The sequence below is a fragment of the Myxine glutinosa genome, chromosome 5 (assembly GCF_964187855.1).
Source record: "Myxine glutinosa chromosome 5, kmMyxGlut1.1, whole genome shotgun sequence".
Classification (NCBI taxonomy): Eukaryota; Metazoa; Chordata; class Myxini; order Myxiniformes; family Myxinidae; genus Myxine; species Myxine glutinosa.
Genome location: NC_136265.1, coordinates 54163545 through 54179861, shown reverse-complemented (window position 1 = coordinate 54179861; position 16317 = coordinate 54163545). Strand labels below are relative to the sequence as shown.

The window sequence follows — 16317 nt, the reverse complement described above, 5'->3', positions numbered from 1 at the left end:
TGACTGTATATATATATTTATATATATATATATATATATATATATATATATATTTATATATATATATATATTTATATATATATATATATTTATATATATATATATATATATTTATATATATATATATATTTATATATATATATATATTTATATATATATATATATTTATATATATATATATTTATATATATTTATATATATATATATATATATATATATGTATATATATATATATGTATATGTATATATATTGTTATGTCTGGGGGTAGAGCAAAATGTAGAGCAGAGTAGGTAACATGCTTCGAGATGTCGCGATAAGGAACACTTCCTGTAATAAGTCCATGTTTAGGCGTTTTGTCGGTTAAGGTGTATAATTGTGAATCTACCAGGAGATTCGAGTGTTAAGTAGTTAGGGATTAAAGATAACGCCCCTGTTAGTCCAACCTGGTCATCAAACCTTTGTCCATTATGGCACTGCAGACCACATAGACACTTAGTTAGGTCCTTAGCGCAACATTAAATAATTCCCTTCCCTGACAATGACTTCGGAAGGAACAGGCAAAGAAACCAGGCCAGGACACCGCTGATGATGGCCGCCGCCGCTACACCTCCGGCGGCCTAGGAACATCGAGTAGCACGAGCTATTACCACGTTACGGGCCTGTGATTGGTCAGCGCGCTGGGCGCGAACCTCCAGCCAACGAGTGCGGGAGGTGCGAAGCTGGAAGGTTCGGTGGAAGTCGCTGGTTGGTAACGTGCCAAGGCTGACGTCACCGGCCAGGTTATATCAGGGCGGGCCGAACGACATTTCAGAGTTGAGAGAGAGCACATCCGGTTTTTGTTTGCGCAGCACGTCCTCGTGCACGTCCAGCTCTTGCTCGGGTTTTTGGGTTCTTCGCTAGCCTGCGTTGGACGCGTGTTGCTTGGAGCGGTGCTCGGTGCTTTTGGAGCCTGAAGTGGTGCACGGACCTCGTGGGCGGTCGACGAGGGGCCTGGAGTGGGCGTTGGCTGGGGCCTTCGCGGTGCTGTAGTGCGGGAGCGAGGGACCTCGTGGTGTGCGGTGGAGCTTGGAGCCAAGTGGGGACAAGAAGACGGGACAGATAAGCTCACACCACAATTCACAATTACACGACGTGTTCTTTTCGTTAATTCATCCCTTGTCCTGTTGTTGAGTCTGGTGTGCGGGATCCCTATTAGGATATTTATTATCGGCACGCATTTTCCTCTCCTGCCTTTTTCATTTGAATAAATCCTTATATTATTTTTGTACATATACCTGAACGCAGTTTTCCTGGGTGTTTGATTTTAATAGATAAGGCTGCGGGGCTCTTGCCGTTTCCCTGCATTCCGCACGCTTAGATTTTGGAATCCGCTATTGAGCTTCCGCCTCGGGAGTTAAAGCCTCGCAATCGGCAATCCGCAACTCTGATATTAATTGGAGTTGCGTGATATATTGCAAAGGAGTTGCGTGACAATATATATATATATATATATATATATATATATATATATATATATATATATATATATATATATATATATATATATATATATATATATATATATACACACACACACTGAAACGCAAAAGAAACTTACCACCTTTGAAACCTTTAAATATCAACAATAACACTGCGTGTAGTAAATGTGTGAACTTATTTGTGGACAATAGTGTCGTCACTGTCAGACAAAACGGTCACGGATGGTCACTTGAACCTTCAATGGTCACTTCATAGCACAGCTGTTGAACAGCCGTTTTGACTGTCAGTGATTAGCCAAGGGGTACTTGATAATTTTAATGAGCTGCACGTGATGTCTTGATATTGGCTTTAAAAAGGCCAGTGCAAAATGGGCATTTCAATCAACATGCCACGATTGTCAAGGGATCAACGGCAGCGTGCCCTGGGCATGCTGCAAGGCGGACTGAGCTACCGTGAGGTGGCACGTCGCCTTGGCTGTTCACACCAGACGATATCGGCCCTGGTGGACAGAGACACCCTCCACAACTCTGCAGATGACAGACCTCGATCAGGGAGGCCAAGAGTCACCACTGCAAGGCAGGACAGGCAGATGGTCCGAAGTCACCTGCGGGATCGATTCCGTCCAGCATCCCGCACTGCGGCAGAAACTCCGGGGCGTGCAAACCCACGGATCTCCAATGATACTGCACGAAGGCGACTGCATGACTATGGCCTGACTGCCAGAAGACCATACAGAGGCCCCGTGATGACGGCTGCCCATCGCCGCAACCGACAGAGATGGTGCCAGCAGCATCAGCGGTGGACCTTGGCGCAGTGGAACGAGGTCGCTTTCAGCGATGAGTCAAGGTTCTGTGTGGACAGTCCTGATGGGCGTGAGCGTGTCTGGAGAAGAACTGGCGAGCGATATGCCGATTGTTGCGTGCGTCAAGCCAACAGGTGGGGTGGCCCAAGTGTGATGGTGTGGGCCGCCATATCAGGCCGGTACAGGATGCCACTGGTGGTTGTGGATGGCAATCTTAACGCCCAGCGGTATGTGGATAACATCCTGCGACCTCATCTGCTGCCATTCCTGCTAGACCACCCAGAACTGAGAACCTTTCAGCATGACAACGCTCGTCCCCATGCTGCTCGCTTTACCACTGCATTTCTCCAAGGCGAGAACATCAACACCATGCAGTGGCCTGCGCTCTCCCCTGACCTGAATCCCATAGAGCACCTGTGGGATGAGCTTGGGAGACGCGTAGTTGGCAGGGCCAGGACACGGGCAGAGCTGCTTCAGACATTGAGGACTGAGTGGGACAGAATCCAGCAGCAATCCATCCAAAGACTGGTAGGCAGTATACGCCGATGATGCACTGCCTGTATCCAAAACAATGGTGGCCACACACGCTATTGAAAGGGGACTGACATTGCACCCTGTGCTGTTCTGTACTGTAGAACAAACTGATGCGATGGTGTATCTTGGTCAAAAAGTTGACATGTCATCAATAAAATGCCAATGTTTCAATTAGCAATTGTTGGTTTGTTTTATTTTGAACTGTTACAATTTTATTACATTTCAAACAAGTGGTAAGTTTCTTTTGCGTTTTCGTTCTTTTTGAAGTTGGTCAAAATGGTCAAAATGGTCAAATTTTTAGGTCAAAATGCCCATTTTGCACTGGCCTTTTTAAAGCCAATATCAAGACATCACGTGCAGCTCATTAAAATCATCCCGTACCCCTTGGCTAATCACTGACAGTTAAAACGGCTGTTCAACAGCTGTGCTATGAAGTGACCATTGAAGGTTCAAGTGACCATCCGTGACCGTTTTGTCTGACAGTGAGGACACTATTGTCCACAAATAAGTTCACACATTTACTACACGCAGTGTTATTGTTGATATTTAAAGGTTTCAAAGGTGGTAAGTTTCTTTTGCGTTTTCGGTCTTTTTGAAGTTGGTCAAAATGGTCAAATCTTTCGGTCAAAATGCCAATTTTGCACTGGCCTTTTTAAAGCCAATATCAAGACATCACGTGCAGCTCATTAAAATCATCCCGTACCCCTTGGCTAATCACTGACAGTCAAAACGGCTGTTCAACAGCTGTGCTATGAAATGACCATTGAAGGTTCAAGTGACCATCCGTGACCGTTTTGTCTGACAGTGAGGACACTATTGTCCGCAAATAAGTTCACACATTTACTACACGCAGTGTTATTGTTGATATTTAAAGGTTTCAAAGGTGGTAAGTTTCTTTTGCGTTTCAGTATATATATATATATATATATATATATATATATATTGTTGCGGATATGGGATTTGCATCCATCCATATCCGCTTGTAAATATTCCCCTATTTCCTCAATACTTCCCAACTATCCCCAATCCCCCATTCCCTAGTCCCATTTTCTGTAAACAACACTCTGTAGACCCGACCTCCCCCTATTTCCCCCATTAAATGTCGCATCCAGGTCCACCGCATCTCACGTAGACAACTATAGGACATCTTGCTAGTTATTCTTAGTCTATGTCAGTTAAGGACTCGTTTCCATTAATTCTGACTCTTCGTTGCACCAGAATGTGATTGTATGGCACCGTTAGGAAGTTTAGGACCTCCCAATACCTCCCCGCAGCTCTTCCTCACGGTTCAGAAACAACAACAACAACAACAGCAACAGCGGCGGCGTGCACAGGGAGTGCGCGTCCTCACTCCGGCTTGGTTGGTAGGGGGTGTTGGGAGGGCACGAGGCCTTCCCCACGAGCCGCCATCAAACATGTGCTCGACGGGGTTACCAACTAGGGGCTCCCTGTCAGCTCCTCGTCAAGGGCGGAGCCCGGTAACCCCCGCACCCAATGGGAGCGGCGGACCGGTCCCATCTGGGGCGGAGCCAACCAGCCGAGGGCGTGTGACTCCCCGCTGAGCACGCGCAGTAAGAGGGAGGTGACGTCAGATGCGCGCTGAGCTTGGAGAAAGAAAGACGCCACCTCCGAGCGCTGTGAGGCCTCCCTGCATCTTTTGGACCGTGCTTGATCCTGTCCCCGAGCCAAGGTGCACCTTGTGCTATCAACCGACCTGTCCCTTCCTGCCATCAATCCCTGTGTAAGTCAGCCTTGTCCCGTTTGTCTGTGGTCTGTCTGGGCTAGATAAGATTGTATCTAAGTGCCTATCTCTTCTGTGTCTTTTACCTCACTCTACCTTGTAATCTACCCCTTTTCTCCACCACTAATTATACCCTCCTCCGGAGGTCTTGAGAACTGTACCCCTTGCGTCGTTTCATTTATCCCAGTCGTTGTGTCCTTTCCAATCATTGATTTAGCGTAGCGCGATTTGGCCAACGTCTGGGTGAATCGGGTGAGTTGGGGAAGAATCGGGGGAACTGTTAGGTCGCGGTGGACCATCCGCTCGGCCCATCATAACATCTAAACCGCGATCCGTAACAATATATATATATATATATATATATATATATATATATATATATATATATATATATATATATACACACACACACACACACACACACACACACACACACACACACACACACACACACACACACACACACACACACACACACACACTGGAACCCCGCTATAACGAACACCAGTATTACGAACTTCCGGATATAACGAACGAACTTCCTGGCCCCCGCATATTTAATGAGATTCTATTGTTTAACGTAAGGCAAATCATCAATCGAATATTACATGTACTTGAACATTTTATTTATGTACTTGAACATGGACATGTACTTGAACATGTACTTGAATATCACATGTACTTGAACAATGACACAACAGCAATGCTTTTTAAAGTTTTTTATTCGTAGAATCGAACAATAAAATGTACATGAATGAACAATACAAAGAGTTTGTTGTTTTGCATATGAATAGGTGTGATAGTATGGTGATTCGTAGGTTATTCAGTATTACGAACACTTCAAAATAACGAACTTTTTTATGTCTCCCAAGCAGTTCGTTATATCGGGGTTACAGTGTATATATATATATATACATACATACATATATATAGTGCATTCAGAAAGTATTCAGACCCGTTCACTTTTTTCACATTTTGTTATGTTGCAGCCTTATGCTGAAATCGTTTAAATTCATTTTTCCCCTCATCAATCTACACTCAATACCCCATAATGACAAAGAGAAAACAGGATTTTAGAAAGTTTTGCAAATTTATTAAAAAGAAAAAACTGAAATATCACATTGACATAAGTATTCATACCCTTTGCTATGACACTTGAAATTTAGCCTCCCATTTTAGTCCATGGGCCATAACCCCAGAATTTCATGGATTGGTATCCCCTGGGGTGGCAAAATTTCACCATGTTTTCTTGAAAGGCATATACCCATAGATGAAAAAAAACTCGGAAGCCAAGCTTGGAACGGTAGCTTAGTGCTAGTAATCACCTCTTAAAGATGGAGGACTGGGCCTGATCCGGGACCCGAAATTATGGGGTCGGGGAAATATAAATTGCGATATCGTTTGAACTAATGGTCCAATTGCTACAAATAACCACTCAAAATGTTGGAAATTTGATGTTCTACATAACTCTATCTATTATTTGCCAATATGCTAATTACGTAAGTCACTAGAGGTCAAAAGGTCACGAAATTTGACCCCTGCTTAAAATTTGGCCATCCGTCCAAAATATCACCACAGTTACCCTACCAATGGGAATTTCTCAGCCAAAATGGGCTCAAATAGAAGTTAATAAGTGTCCAAGTCCATTTGATGCCTAAAGGTGTGGATTTTATTTGTATCTGAGCCATGGTACATAACGGAATTTGACACATCTTTGAAAACGGCAATTTTTAGCCCGAAAAACATCCAAAATGAATGATGTCAATATGCTGATATTTAATTAGCATTTTTTTTTCACTTTCAGGCAATAATGGAGGACACTGGAGATCTAGACCAAGTACCCTTACTGCCAAGCAAGTTGACCCGTTCCTCCTGCATCTTTGAGTGCGAGGACACAGACCTCGAGCTGAATTCGCCCCAAGATCGTGCATCGTGGGAACGGCTTCTGAAAGCAGCTGAGATCCGGAAGCATGCCAGCATTCTTAGGATTGCTGCCACTGCCAGAGATGATGAGATCCCACAAGTCCTGTATCACAGGGGATGCAGGAATCAATTCGTTAAGAAACGTGACCTGGATGCTATTGAAAAAGCGGCATCCACAGAGAAGCCGGATGAGCCTGGACGGAAAGAACTGAACCGGAGAAAGTCATCAGCAGGTCTAACCTCATCATCATCACGCGTGTATGAACCATTCTGCATATTCTGCCTGAAAAGCAGCAAGTATCTCACAAGCAGCAAAACAAGAGAGCGCTTGGTCCAATGCGTCGATCTAAGTTCAAATCAGACGGTTAGGCAGGCAGCAGTGGACCGAAGTGATCCAAGAATGATGGCGATTACGTCCCGAGACCTAGTTGCAGCTGAGGGCCACTACCACCGGTCTTGCTATCGTAGGTATACCAAACGGACAAGCTCCAAGACCAACTCTGAAACTAGTGGTGATCCGGTGGCATTCCACCCAGACCCAGATGAGGAGTATGCTAAGACTGAAGAACATTGTTATAGTGGACTGTTCAGTTTCATTAGGGATGTTATATTTGAGAAGCCTCAAGTGATAAGAATGACTGAGTTATGCAAATATCTGCTTGATTTGTTTGTAGAATCTGGTGTAGGCCTGGGTGAGGTTAAAACGTCCACTAAAAAGCACATCCATAGAAAGATCAAGGGGGAGTTTGGGGAGAGTATACATGTGATACCAGATGAGATGGGCAAATTGCTGGTCTATCCTGACAACCTTTCACTGTCCCAGCTGGTGAAAGAAAACCAGAGGCTTAAAGAGGAACTCCTAGCGACCAAGCAGAACATACCTATGCAAGTTGCAGACTTATAGCAACATGCAAGAGGAGGAGGAGGAGGAGTGGGAGGAGGAACATGGCAAGGTTGAATTTGAAGGCTCATCCGATGATGACGACAACAGTGACTCTGACGAAGATTGAGATGCAACTCAGACATGGATACTGGGGCCCCTTTAATGGACACACTATGGTACTGTAGGAGGATGTGATGCTTGGTAGTGCAAGGGGTCAACTCTGATGAAACAATTAATAAATGTATTGATTAGTTATTGATCTCTCTGGGGGAGATACATGTAGTTGTATTTCATGCTCTTCAGGACACGCTTCAGCCTCTTTGAACCAGTAGGATTAGGCTGGGAATTGAGGCTTAAATAGGCCGACCAAATCCATAAAGAGGAATTTCTAGCAGGTATCAATATTTTGATGTTGTTGAGGGATGATTTTCCATGTTTCATGAGGTATTCTGTCAGATGGATGTAAAAAATGCATACCTGAGGTTCAATGGTGAATGACCTTGACCTTGATTACAGGTGACCTTTAAATGCCTAACAGCCCTAAACTAAATAAGAGCACATTTTCACATGATATTTGACATTTGTATAAAAAATGTTGTTTGAAAGATTTTTTATTAACACCAACACATTGGCATCTTCCATTTTTGCGTGTTTTTCAGGCTAAAAATGGCCGTTTTCAAAGATGTGTCAAATTCCGTTGTGTACCATGGCTCAGGTACAAATAAAATCCACACTTTTAGGCATAAAATGGACTTGGACACTTATTAACTTCTATTTGAGCCCATTTTGGCTGAGAAATTCCCATTGGTAGGGTAACTGTGGTGATTTTTTGGACGGATGGCCAGATTTTAAGCAGGGGTCAAATTTTGTGACCTTTTGCCCTCTAGTGACCTACTTAATTAGCATATTGGCAAATATTAGATATAGTTATGCAGAACATAAAATTTCCAACATTTTGAGTGGTTAGTTGTAGCAGTTGGACCATTAGTTCAAACGATATCGCAATTTATATTTCCCCGACCCCATAATTTTGGGTCCCGGATCGGGCCCAGTCCTCCATCTTCAAGAGGTGATTAATAGCATTAAGCTACCGTTCCAAGCTTGGCTTCAAAGTTTTTTTTTCATCTATGGGTATATGCCTTTCAAGAAAACACAGTGAGATTTTGCCACCCCAGGTGGTACCAATATCTGGTCTGGCTCATGGACTATTGGACTCTTGATCATCTTTGAGATGTTTCTACACCTTGATTGGAGTCCACCTGTGGTAAATTCAATTGATTGGACATGATTTTGAAAGGCACACACCTGTCTATATAAGGTCTCACAGCTGACAATGCATATCAGAGCAAAAACCAAGCAATGAGGTCGAAGGAACTGTCTGCAGAGCTCAGAGACAGGATTGTGTCGAGGCACAGATTTGGGGAAGCCTACAAAAAAATGTCTGCTGCATTGAAGGTTCCCAAGAGCACAGTGGCCTCCATGATTCTTAAATGAAAGAAGTTTGGAACAACCAGGACTCTTCCTAGAGCTGGCCGCCCGGCCAAACTGAGCAATCGGGGGAGAAGGGCCTTGGTAAGAGAGGTGACCAAGAACCCGATGGTCACTCTGGCTGAACTCCAGAGATCCTGTGTGGAGATGGGAGAAACTTCCAGAAGGACAACCATCACTGCAACACTTCACCGATCTGGGCTTTATGGCAGAGTGGCCAAACAGTTCAATCTTGGTTTCATCAGACCACAGAATCTTGTTTCTCACAGTCTGAGAGTCCTTTTGGTGCTTTTTTGCAAACTCCAAGCGGGCTTTCATGTGTCTTTCACTGAGGAGAGGCTTCCGTCTGGCCACTCTAACATAAATCCCAGATCGGTGGAGTGTTGCAGTGATGGTTGTCCTTCTGGAGGTTTCTCCCATCTCCACACAGGATCTCTGGAGCTCAGCCAGAGTGACCATTGGGTTCTTGGTCACCTCTCTTACCAAGGCCCTTCTCCCCCGATTGCTCAGTTTGCCCGGGCGGCCAGCTCTCGGAAGAGTCCTGGTTGTTCCAAACTTCTTCCATTTAAGGATTATGGAGGCCACTGTGCTCTTGGGAACCTTAAATGCAGCAGAGATTTTTTTTGTAGGCTTCCCCAGATCTGTGCCTCGACACAATCCTGTCTCTGAGCTCTGCAGGCAGTTCCTTCGACCTCATGGCTTGGTTTTTGCTCTGATATGCATTGTCAGCTGTGAGACCTTATATCGACAGGTGTGTGCCTTTCCAAATCATGTCCAATCAATTGAATTTACCACAGGTGGACTCCAATCAAGGTGTAGAAACATCTCAAAGATGATCAAGAGAAATGAGAGGCTCCTGCACTAAATTTCAAGTGTCATAGCAAAGGGTATGAATACTTATGTCAATGTGATATTTCGGTTTTATATCTTTTTAATAAATTTGCAAAACTTTCTAAAATCCTGTTTTCTCTTTGTCATTATGGGGTATTGGTGTTGGTGTTGGGTGTTGGGCTAGCGGCTCGGGTGCCGGCTTAGGATACCAAGGATCCTGGGTTCGAATCCCGGTCGATTGCTGAATTAACGCCAGGGGGGTTGACTCAGCCTGTCATCCTTCCGAGGTCGGCTAATTGAGTACCAGTTCACTGGTAATTCCCTGTTTGTCGTTAAAGGCGACAAAAAGGGTTGGCGTCAGGAAGGGCATCCGGCCGTAAAACATTGCTTCAAAAAGGGGACCGAAAAACAACAACAACCACGGTTCCCGAAAAAGGCCAACCCCCGGCTTTGCGGGGAAAAATGGCCTCTAAAGGTGGTTATTATTATTATTTTTATTATGGGGTATTGAGTGAAAATGTGAAAAAAGTGAAGGGGTCTGAATACTTTCTGAATGCACTGTATATGTATATGTATATGTACATGTATATGTATATGTATATGTATATGTATATGTATATATACCCGGACAGATAGATTTCAGCAGTTCTTCCCCGGGTTCAAACGTAGCAACAGTTACAAGCTACCAGAGGTCCATTTACATTCCGATCTCAACGTGACATTCTGACCTTACAGGAAGGAAACCTTTACACTGCCTGACACCACGTAGCATGTCGGGTGCCAGGAAGGAAGGATGCTTCATTTGCATAACCCACACATCCATGACTTCACCATGCACATCCACGCGAATGAACCAATAGAGTGATATTGAAGGAACATTTGATTTTTGCTATTGTTGGTAACAGATGATGTGTTAAACCAATAACAATGTGGGTAGTGGGGCGGCTTAGCCCAAATATTCAAAAGAATTGTGCATTTTGTGATACAAGCACCAAATTTGGCACACTAGTAGACTATCATATTATGAAAAGATCTGGATATTGGGCCATCTCAGATTCAGAGATTTGATTTTTGCAAGATTTGCAGATTTTGCAAGCTGAGATTGCAACGCCAGGGACGGCCGACTCCTTCCTACGAGCTGCCCACGTCACCCGCACAAGAAGAGCTCATCAAATCACTGCAGCAGCACTGTACATCCTGCAACACCGTGCCTACAACCACTACTGTCTGGGAGAAACCAGGGATGCAGAGGACCTTCCGGAGTTTGAAGACTGGTGTTGCCAGAGAGGAGAAGACATCCCCCAGTTTCACTACTGGGCAACCGTGCTGGAACTAGAACTGTTGGTTCTAGTGTATGTGCGTTCTCTCAGGCAGGGATCGTTAATGATGTACCTCGATGCTCTGACAGAGCTGGTCCCCTGGTTCCATGCACTGGATCACACCCACTATGCTAGGTGGATACCAGTGCACCTGAAGGACATGGCCGAACTCACCATCAAACACCCAGATGTAGCCAGGAAATTCAGGGAAAGCCACTTCACCGTTCAGAAAACACAGAGGGTGTTCTCTTCAATCCCGATTGACCAGGCACATGAGCAGAATAATGCCTGCATCAAAGGAGACGGTGGAGCAGTTGGGCTCACTGACAACCCTAGTGCCCTACGTCGCTGGATGGTTGCGGGACCAGAAGTTGCCAGGGTGATCGAAGAATTCCAGGATGGGAACCAACACTGGAGACGGCAAACAGCAGACACACGTCATCATGATCAGACGCCAAGTGTACAGGCCTCATTTGTGAAAGATGTTCGCTCTCTCGTCGGTGTCATAGAGGAGATGGGCAACCCATTCGAGGAGGAGAGTCAGGATGTAGTCAAACTGGACACAAAGGAGATCGCAGATCCTGCTGCTGTGGAGACCGTGATGAATGCCAAGAGGATTGGCCAAGAGCAGTTCGAGGCTTTCACCAGAGAGTGTCTGTTGGACAGAACAAAGGCAGTGGACGCACCCATTCCTCGTAACAAGCTGAAGGTGTTCAGCACTTCCACTCCAAGAAGCCAGAGCAAAGGTCAGCAACAGCTCGCCTCCATCAAGAATGACCGTGAACTCTTCGCACGCCTGTACATTGGCTGCCAGACGAGGGATGGAAACCTTGAGGAGTTCTTTTGTCACGAGAATCAGGCATGTCCTCCTGCATTGTCTGATGGTGGAAGCCTCTGCACTGGTACCAAGAGTGATCTCCTCACATGCTTGGAAGAAGTCTCCGACGCAAAGACAGAGACTCCTGTCACGACCTGTATTGTGCTTGATGGAGCAGCCATCGTCCAGATGCTGAAGCCGGCTGCATCAAAGACCTTTGAAGAGTATGCACAACAGATCTTCATCCCATATATGTCCACGAAGCTGCAAACAGTGTCACGCCTGGATCTGGTCTGGGATACTTACCTTGCTGATTCACTGAAAGGTAGTACACGTGCAAAGCGGGGACAAGGTGTGCGGAGACGTGCGGAGACGTGTGGTGGCTGCCGCAGCCATACCAGGAAACTGGCAGAACTTCCTACGAGTGGACAGCAACAAGACCGAGCTGTTCAGGTTCCTCTCAGCAGCTCTCATGGAATGGTTTGACCAGGAGGACAAGCAACTCGTCATTACTGATGGAGAGGCAGTGCTCAGCAAGCCACTACTGCCAGATCTGACCTCACTCGCCCCATGTAACCATGAAGAGGCTGACAGTCGGATGTTGCTGCATGCATCTCACACAGTCCAGCATGGACACCATGCAATACTCATCCGGACTGTAGACACCGATGTTGTGGTGCTGGCAGTGTCCCTGGCACAGGAGTTGCAACCAGAAGACAAACTGTGGCTGGCATTCGGAACAGGCCAGAGTTTCCGATACCTAGCAGCACACAAAATAGCAGCTGGATTGGGACGAGAGAAGGCTCGTGCACTGCCAATGTTCCACGCTCTAACTGGATGCGACACTGTGTCTAGTTTTCATAGACATGGCAAGAACACTGCGTGGGCAGTCTGGACGGTACTGCCAGAACTCACTGAGGCGCTGCTGCTGCTGTCCTCTGCACCTCGTGACATACCAGACGATGCAATGCGCATCATCGAGAGGTTCGTGATCCTGTTGTATGATCGAACCAGCAAATGCACAGACATTGACAAGGCCAGGAGGAAACTCTTCGCAAGGAAGAACAATGTGCAGCTCATCCCTCCAACGAAGGCAGCTCTGGAGGAACATGTCAAGAGGGCAGTGTATCAAGGTGGACATGTGTGGGGTCAGATACTGCTGCCAGCACCAGAGCTCCCTCCACCAACCAACTGGGGTTGGTCAAGGACTGGAGAAGGACAGTACACACCTTACTGGACCAGGCTAACTGAGGCAGCTCACAGCTGCATTGAGCTGGTTTCTTGCAAGTGCAAGAAAGGGTGTGTGAGGCGCTGCAAGTGCAAAAAGGCTGCCCTTCAGTGCACAGCCCTCTGTGTGTGTGAAGGGGACTGCACATGACGATGAGTCAACAACATACATGTACTTGTGGCAATGCTGAACTTGTTAACATGACACTGTTTATGTACACGTATCTTCAGTACCGGTATATACCTAGCCTCAGATACCAGTACACCTAGCCTCAAATACTAGACCATGTAGCATGTCAGTATTATACCTAAGACATTTACAGAACTAAGACATTCTTTTCAAAGTATTGTGTTGAATCCAATATTTGCCTAGATAATTTCCAAATAAAATTATATAACAGACTGTGATAGATAATATTAAGTTGAAATTGGTACCATTGGATTCCTTGCCCCCAAAAACATACATTTAGATACCAGAATCAAGTCAATAGCTGCATTACGTCCAGAGATAATAGCAAATGTAAATTTCAAGTGGCGGCCATTTTGAAATCCAATATGGCGGACATAAAGAGAGAATTTCAAGTGGCCCAATATCTGAAAATGTTCGCAACATATTAATGTACATTTGTGCCAAATTTGGTGCTTGTATCACAAAATGCACAACAGGTTTGCTATGCTGCTACACTAGGGTGGCTGTTCGGAACAGCAGTTTTTTTTTGTCCCCCGTCGCACCGCGGAGCGAAAGGTGGACTATGGTTTTCCCATCCGTCCGTGCGTGCGTGCGTGCGTGCGTACGTGCGTGTGTGCGTAAGCGAAGGATCGCATTCGAATTTGGTGTGTGGGTGCAACCCACGTCAAAATCCAAGATGGCCGCCGCCTTCTATGTCTGACGCCATGTATGTCTGAACCTTGTGAGCGGAATATCTTGAAAAATAAGCGAAGTACCAACTTCTAATCTGGTGTGTGGGTGTATCTAGGCATAAGGAAGAACGCTATTGAAAATTGGGTCTCCACGTCAAAATCCAAGATGGCCGCCGCCATGTATGTCTGAACCTTGTGAGCGGAATATCTTGAAAAATAAGCGAAGTACCAACTTCTAATCTGGTGTGTGGGTGTATCTAGGCATAAGACAACATGCATTTTAAGGCCATTTTCCATGCTAGAGCGGGGGTTAGCCTTGCGGTCCCCATGACAATCTTCTCCATTTTGCCCTATTTTCTGCATCTCCCCTTGTTAACCCCCTTGCCCGCATTTCTTCTTCCACCATCTTTAGCCAAGTCTTTCTCGGTCTTCCCCGTCCTCTACTTCCTTCTACATTCATTTCCATCACTCTTCTCAACCAGTCACTTTCATCCTTCCTCAACACATGACCAAACCATCTCAACATGTTCCTCTTCACAGCATCCATCACAGGCTCTATTCCCATCATCTTTCACAATTCATCATTTGTCTTTCTCTCTCTCAACGATACTCCGCACATCCATCAAACCATTCGCATTTCCACCCTTTCCAGCCTTCGTTGCTGCTCTACGTTCATTACCCATGTCTCGCTCCCATAAATCATAACACTTCTCACACATGCAGCATACACCTTTCCCTTCAGCTTCAACGACACTCCCCACCTCATCAGCACGCCACTCAGTTCCAGAAACTTCTTCCATGCACATCTCACTCTAGCAACCGTTGCCGAGTCTGATCCACCTTCTCCATTCAGCATGTCTCCGAGGTAGCAAAATGTTTTCACACCTTCCAGCTTCATGCCGTCTCCAAGATCCAACTCGACATTTCCTCCATCTGCAGCTCCCTTTGTGCACACCTTACATTTGAATGTAGCTGCCACACTGGTTAATGACCCTCTCAGACCACAACATTTTTGATGAACCCACTCAGCGCACATTGTACATTGAATGGAGTTCACTCCGACACCCTTCCTGCACACAGCACATGGCCACTTCCCAGTTCTTTCCACCTCACCACATGCTTTATCACTTGCCATCACCTTCGGCTTTCCCATATTCACCTTCAGACCTTTTGTCTCCATACATTCCTTCCACTTGTTCATCTTTTCCTTCAGTCCATCCATACTTTCCGCAATCAACACCAGATCATCTGCATACAACAACTCCCACGGTAAACCCTCCTTTATGTTCGGAGCCAGCACCTCCATCACAGCTACAAATAGTAGTGGACTTAGTACCGACCCCTGATGCACTCCCACCTTCACCTCAAACTCACCACTGTTCCCGTCCTTCGTCCTTACAGCTGTGCGTGCTCTTTTGTACATTGCCATCACTACTCTGATCAACCATTCCTCCACTCCTAACTTCCTCAATGCCCATGTCAATACTTCGCGTGGAACCCCATCGAATGTTTTCTCCAGATCAACAAATCCAAGAAACAACTTCTTCCTCTTCTCCATGTACTTCTCCTGCTATCTAGGCATAAGGAAGAACGCTATTGAAAATTGGGTCGCCACGTCAAAATCCAAGATGGCCGCCACCATATATATGTCTGAACCTTGAGTGGAATATCTTGAAAAATAAGCAAAGTACCAACTTTTAATCTGGTGTGTGGGTGTATCTAGGCATAATGAAGAACGCTAATGAAAAAAAAAGTGGGTCGCCACGTCAAAATCCAAGATGGCCACCGCCATGTATGTCTGAACCTTGAGCGGAATATCTTGAAAAATAAGCAAAGTACCAACTTTTAATCTGGTGTGTGGGTGTATCTACACATAAGGAAGAACGCTCTTGAAAATTGGGTCGCCACGTCAAAATCCAAGATGGCCACCTTGCGTCTTCCACTTTGTCAACTCGCATCACTTCACCGACGGGGGACCTAGGCGTAACGCTTGTTTTTTTTCATTCTCGCTCATTAGCAACCTGCTTTATAAATCGTTGAGCATCTATGACTTGGCACTTGGGAGTGATTTCAATAATATCCACAGGATGTTGGAGGAGTTTGTTGAGGTGAAGAGAAAAGGAAAAGATGGCCACCGTCTCAACGTCACGTACGTTGTGTCGGGCAAAGAGGATCGAGATGGTGTGCCGGTGAGTCGGTGCCTTGGCTCACTTTTGGTTCTGATGGTGTGGATTGCAACCTGTAACCCAAGGTAGAACTAGATCGGGGACGTGAAGGTGTTGTAAGGGATGTTGACTCACTACAGCACCGTTAAAACACCTGATTCGGAATAAAACTGTCTAAGACTCTTTGTGGTCCACTGTTGGTTTTGAGGAGTTTCTTCATAACCTGGCTCGTTGTTACGGTGCTAT

General features: G+C 45.5%; 2 protein-coding genes across 3 annotated transcripts in view; both read left to right on the top strand.

Moving 5' to 3' along the window:
- The window catches only part of LOC144892275 (uncharacterized), a 341101-nt gene that overhangs the window by 278658 nt on the left and 46126 nt on the right, over positions 1 to 16317 (top strand). The window lies entirely within an intron of this gene.
- The window catches only part of POLD3 (DNA polymerase delta 3, accessory subunit), a 67622-nt gene that overhangs the window by 19846 nt on the left and 31459 nt on the right, over positions 1 to 16317 (top strand). For both annotated transcript variants that reach the window (XM_068117056.2, XM_078778077.1), the window contains one exon: positions 15993 to 16095. In XM_068117056.2, coding sequence (XP_067973157.2) covers positions 15993 to 16095 — 103 coding nt within the window. The remainder of the gene's footprint in view (positions 1 to 15992; positions 16096 to 16317) is intronic.